This window comes from Hylobates moloch, unplaced genomic scaffold (assembly GCF_009828535.3).
Source record: "Hylobates moloch isolate HMO894 unplaced genomic scaffold, HMol_V3 SCAFFOLD_10, whole genome shotgun sequence".
Taxonomy (NCBI): Eukaryota; Metazoa; Chordata; class Mammalia; order Primates; family Hylobatidae; genus Hylobates; species Hylobates moloch.
In genome coordinates, this window is record NW_026652285.1 from 24,469,616 (window position 1) to 24,475,741 (window position 6,126).

Sequence of the window (6,126 nt, forward strand, 5' to 3'; positions counted from 1 at the left end):
AAGAAAAAGATGAGGGTTTATCTGTTCTACACCCAGAATACCCAATAGAACGTCTTGGATGCATGTTATTGAAGGCTTAATAATTCTAAATATTCTTCATATATAACAAATGCTTTTGTAAATGAAAAATCCATCATGCAATTTTGATGATCAAAGATTAATCAGGCTGGGTGCAGTGGCTCATGCCTGCAATCCCAACACTTTGGGAAGCCAAGGCGGGTGAATCACGGGATCAAGAAATCGAGACCAACTTGTCCAACGTGGTGAAACCTTGTCTCTACTAAAAATACAAAAGTAAGCTGGGTGTGGTGGTGCACACCTGTAGTCCCAGCTACTCGGGAGGCTGAGGCAGAAGAATTGCTTGAACCCAGGAGGTGGAGGTTGTAGTGAGCCGAGATCATGCCACTGTACTCCAGCCTGGTGACAGATTGAGAATCTGTCAAAAAAAAAAAAAAGTAAATCAAAACTTCCTACTCATAATGCATATACTGTAAGACATACAGCAAAATGTGTTTTTACCCTTTAAAGGCAGTGAGTCATAGGTAAGTATTTTTGCTGGAGGCTGTGGAATAAGATCTGACAGAGTTTAGAACTTGTTGGGATCTGACCATCTGCCTGGCCATCTGAGATGCACACACGGGATCAGAGTCATCCTCATTACAGATGGGACATCCTTCCCCAAATGAGTGCTTCCTTCTAATTCCTTCACAACATTTCACCTGACCAGGACATTCTTTGACAACAAAAGATACATTCACATTATAAATTTTGTCCCCCATGATTTGCAGACAACAATCTACAGGTAGGAGGGAGAGTCACAATTAAAAACAAAATGTCAGAGAGTCCTGTGACCAGTGCTTTGTAAAAGACACTGCATAGACCAGGGACAAAGGTGACCCCCCACTAATGAAGAAATATGACAAGCATTTCCAATGGAAACACAGGAGCACAGCAGGAAAAGGAAATAGGTTATTTTCTCTGTTTTGGAGTATTTAACTAGAAATACACAATGATGTAATTACATGATTAATTTTCCCAGTAGGTAAATAATAACAAGGAAATAATGACGTGGTGGCAACAGGCCTTCAGGAGGGTATAAAGGGGCTACGGACCCAGGAGACTTCCAAACACAAGAACTTCACTCTCCTAGAAACCCAACTAGATCCTTCACCCTCTGACACCATGGTCAACTCCTGTTGTGGCTCCGTGTGCTCTGACCAAGGCTGTGGCCAAGACCTCTGCCAGGAGACCTGCTGCCACCCCAGCTGCTGTGAGACCACCTGCTGCAGGACCACCTGCTGTCGCCCCAGCTGCTGTGTGTCCAGCTGCTGCAGGCCCCAGTGCTGCCAGTCTGTGTGCTGCCAGCCCACCTGCTGCCGCCCCAGCTGCTGCATCTCCAGCTGCTGCCGCCCCTCTTGCTGTGAATCCAGCTGCTGCCGCCCCTGCTGCTGCCTGCGTCCAGTCTGTGGCCGAGTCTCCTGCCACACCACTTGCTATCGCCCAACCTGTGTCATCTCCACCTGCCCCCGCCCCTTGTGCTGTGCCTCCTCTTGCTGCTAAATCTCTGCTATGAACACACCACTTCCTTATTACCTCCTTTCCTACAGATGAAGGCTCTCTTTTCAAACATGTGGACTGTTCAAGAGAATTGATCTGGGTCCCATAAGCAAACCTCATCTTTAGAAATTCTGTATTTGCATTCTACCTTTTGTCCAAACTCCCTGCCTTCCAAATGAATTCATTGACAATCTCCTAATAAATTGAGAAATTGCCCTCCAACATCCCCCCACCTCTTTGACTTCAGGACATTTATTCATCTGCCTAAGGAATTTGAAGATTTCCTCCATCATTTGTAGGGCCACAGATCTTAATGCCTCCGACCTTGAAGCCCAGTGAAGTCTCTCTAAGTCTTTTGCAAACATTTTTGTACCTTGTTATTTCCATGTACCAAAATAAACCTCTATTCGATTGGCACTGAAAATTGAATATGATTCTTATTCTCTTTTTAAAAAGGGTTTTATATTTGGGTTCTGGGTGATTACATTTAACTACACCTGTCCTGTAGGGCGGACAGCACAGATTAGTCGACCTTCTAACAGAGGTCAACTGACATTGATCTCTGCCTAGTTTTTTTCTAGAAAAGTCTTTTCAGGCTTAGGCAAATAAATTGGTCATTTTGTAGTCTTTAGACAAAAAGAGTGAAGCTGAAGTCATGAAATATCCATGAATGTAACAACAGGGGAAACGTTTTGAAAGATTGAACACAACTAAGTATCTTTTAAAAAATAATTTCAACTTTTATGTTAGAATCAAAGAGTACATATTCATATTTGCTACATGTTGTGTGATGCTGAGGTGTGGGGTACAAATGATTCAGTCACCAGGTAGTGAGCAATGGGTCATTTTTAGCCCTTCCTCTCTTCCTCTCTCCCCCTTTTTGGAGTCCCTAATTATTCTCATCTTTGTGTCCATGTGTACTCAATGTTTAGCTCCCATTTGTAAGTGAAAACATGCAATATTTGGTTTTCTGTTCCTGGAATAATTTGCTTAAGATAATGTCCTCCAGTCACATCCATGTTGCTGCAAAGGACATAATTTCACTGTTTTTTATGGCTGTGTAGTATTCCATGGTGTGAAAATGTCACATGTTCTTTATCCAATGTACTGTTGATGGGCACCTAGACTGATTCCATGTCTTTACTATTGTGCACAGAGCCGTGATCCTTTAAAACACTGTCTTTCAATTTTTTTTTTTGGCCAGTAAAAGCAGCTAATAGGTGGTTTAGCAAAGTCCATGCATTTTCTACTGAGTCATGTGCAATGAATCCTCAGCACAAACACACTGGATCTGCTTCATTCTGACTGGCAGAGTTTCAATGGGGAGTTCATGCTGCCATGTAGAGAGGGCCACCTTCACGGCCAGGCAGGTGATGGAAATGAAGGAAGCAGGCCTGGTGAAAACTCATAGGTATGCTGGAGACTGAATTTTTTTTCTTTTTGTCTAAAGTCATCCCCTCTTTTTAGGATGAAACTATAAAGACCCACATTTCTCCCCAACTAGGGTTGCTTCTAAAGGGTCATCTCATCTCCAGAACTCCCTATAGGTTCATCTGAGACTTCCACTGAGATTGCCCTGCAGTTCGATTTATCCCAGTGTCAAATCTGATCCTTCCCTTCCCTTCCCTTCCCTCCCTTCCCTTCCCTTCCCTTCCCTGCCCTTCCCTGCCCTGCCCTGCCCTGCCCTGCCCTCCCCCCTCCCCCTTTCCCTCCCCTTGCTTCCCTTCCCTTCCCTTCCCCTCCCCTTCCCTTTCCCTCCCCTTCCCCTTCCCTTCCCCTTCCGTTTCCCTTTCCCTCCCCTCCCCTTCCCTCCCCTCCCCTCCCCTCCCCTTCCCTCCCCAGTGTTAATCCGAAGAGCATGCTTCAATAAACCTCCTGTATGTTGCTGTCCATCTCAGTGTCTGCTTCCTGGGGAACCCAGCCTGTCCCCCAAAACAATTTGAAATTCATGATAGCTAATTTGAGAGCTCAAATGACTGACTGAAATATACTTTTAATATTTTAGTTGCTGAAAGAAATAAGAATGTAAACATAATAGCAGAAAATACATTTAACAGAATCTGTAGAAAAAATTATGAATTTTATATAAATCACATTTATTATTTTCTAAGGATGTTTAGATCATTTATACACAAATATATGCTCTTTAAACATTTAGACAATACAGAAGAATGTGACAATGTGACCAAAAGTAAGTTTCCCATCATGGTCTCTGCCAATCCCATTCAATACCTAATGTTACAAATTGAGATACATCCTCATTAAATGCATGCGTAACACATGTATGTATTTATTCGAAAACTTGGCTTTCGTTGCACATCTCTTGATCTGACATTTATTCAAACATTATTTTATGTCCTTCAGGAAATGTTAACACTTTCTTTCACATAGGCTTGAAAGATTTATTTACGTATTTTTCTATTTACTCTTGAGAATTGGGAGTACATGCTTCTTTTTTTTTATTATACTTTAAGTTCTAGGGTACCTGTGCACAACGTGCAGGTTTGTTACATATGTATACATGTGCCATGTTGGTGTGCTGCACGCATTAACTCGTCGTTTACATTAGGTATTTCTCCTAATGCTATCCCTTCTCCCTCCCCGCACCCCACGACAGGATCCAGTGTGTGATTTTTCTCCATTAAATTTTAGAGAGAATTATTGCTACTGTATAAAAAGTCTATAGATTACTATAAGTTCATATTTTATCTGATCTCATGATTCATACTAATACCCAGCTGACTCTCCAGGATTTTACAGATGGGCAATCATGCTGGCCAAGTGCCTCCAGTCTCAGGCTTTTCCCCAGGGTTCGTCCCCAGCTGCCCACAGTGGGGGCCCTACCATTAACACAAACACTCTTGGGATTTTCTACCTTTCCTGTCTTACTTTCACCATTTCCTCACTTGTGCTTCCTGGGATCATCCCCCAAATAAATTATGTGCACCCCGGTCTCTTTCTCAAGGTTTGTATTGGGTAGAATTGAAGCTAAGACAACAGATGATCAGCAAACATTTTTGGCTGACTGATATCAAACTGGAAATAATAGTTATTTCAATCAACAAGAGTAAAACGAGGAAGTCAGGAGGTGAAGGAGAACCAGTACTACCATTTGGCATTTACTTCCTTCCTGTCTTTTTACTGTGTGAATATAGGCATGCATGTTAAACACTGTATTCCTGGTTATCTATAAACAGGTCTCATTCTATAAATTGAATCTTAATTTCCTCAATAAATAACAAATATGTTATTTATCAGGTGACATGTTACCTACCACATAATGAGTTTAGGCTTCCTGAAATGAAATTCTGATGTCTTTGTTTGGAATGTTTTCCTCTCTTTTATCCAGAAGTCAAAAGATATATACATTTTTTAAAGGACCTTACATGCCCCTATGTCATCAAAAAAGCCTTCATTCACTCAACAAACATTTACCACCAGTGTTCTCTGTGCTGAGTATCATGGTAACAAGAATAAATGCCATAGCCTATGCCTTCAGGGTATTTGCATTGCACATGGTGGAACGACAGAAGTAAATGACTATGATACAGTAGAATGTATCAAATTATGAGCACAAGGCAGGAAATCATGATACATGAATTGGGTAGCTTATCAGGAAAGATATTATTGAGGAGGAAATATTTCAACTGCGTCTTGACACATGAGTAGGAGTTTGCAGAGTGGACAAAAAAGATGAAACATTCCAAGAAGATGAAGCAGTTTCAGCAAGCTTAGCAAATTTTATTCTTTACCGCTTTCTTGGCTACACTAAGACATATTAGGCTTACTTTCTCTTTAACCTTGGACAAGCTTTTTGTTTGTTTGTTTTAACTTCTTAATGCTTCTTTTGAGTATTCCCTTAAAAGACTAATAAGAATATAAACTAGTTCATAAGGTTATATTAAAGTGCAAAAATGAAACAAATATAAGATATTTGGTACAATGCCTGCTACATAGTCAATACTTCACAAGTAATATACATACCCTGAGAGTGTATGGAACTTATCCACATACTATACATTTTTTATTTTAGTTGTTTAATGAAAATAATTGTAATTCTTTTCATTTCTGCTGAACTCTGTTTGCTATCCATGTGTCATATGACAGCACTTGCAAGAAAAAGATGAGGGTTTATCTGTTCTACACCCAGAATACCCAATAGAACGTCTTGGATGCATGTTATTGAAGGCTTAATAATTCTAAATATTCTTCATATATAACAAATGCTTTTGTAAATGAAAAATCCATCATGCAATTTTGATGATCAAAGATTAATCAGGCTGGGTGCAGTGGCTCATGCCTGCAATCCCAACACTTTGGGAAGCCAAGGCGGGTGAATCACGGGATCAAGAAATCGAGACCAACTTGTCCAACGTGGTGAAACCTTGTCTCTACTAAAAATACAAAAGTAAGCTGGGTGTGGTGGTGCACACCTGTAGTCCCAGCTACTCGGGAGGCTGAGGCAGAAGAATTGCTTGAACCCAGGAGGTGGAGGTTGTAGTGAGCCGAGATCATGCCACTGTACTCCAGCCTGGTGACAGATTGAGAATCTGTCAAAAAAAAAAAAAA

The 6,126-nt window shown here is 41.1% G+C and overlaps 1 protein-coding gene across 1 annotated transcript in view; it reads left to right on the top strand.

The window, feature by feature from the left end:
- The first annotated feature begins 1,182 nt into the window (after positions 1 to 1,182).
- Positions 1,183 to 6,126, top strand: part of LOC116475356 (keratin-associated protein 4-11-like) — a 307,240-nt gene continuing 302,296 nt past the window's right edge. Inside the window, 1 exon segment of the mRNA XM_032164714.1 lies at positions 1,183 to 1,461. Coding sequence (XP_032020605.1) covers positions 1,183 to 1,461 — 279 coding nt within the window.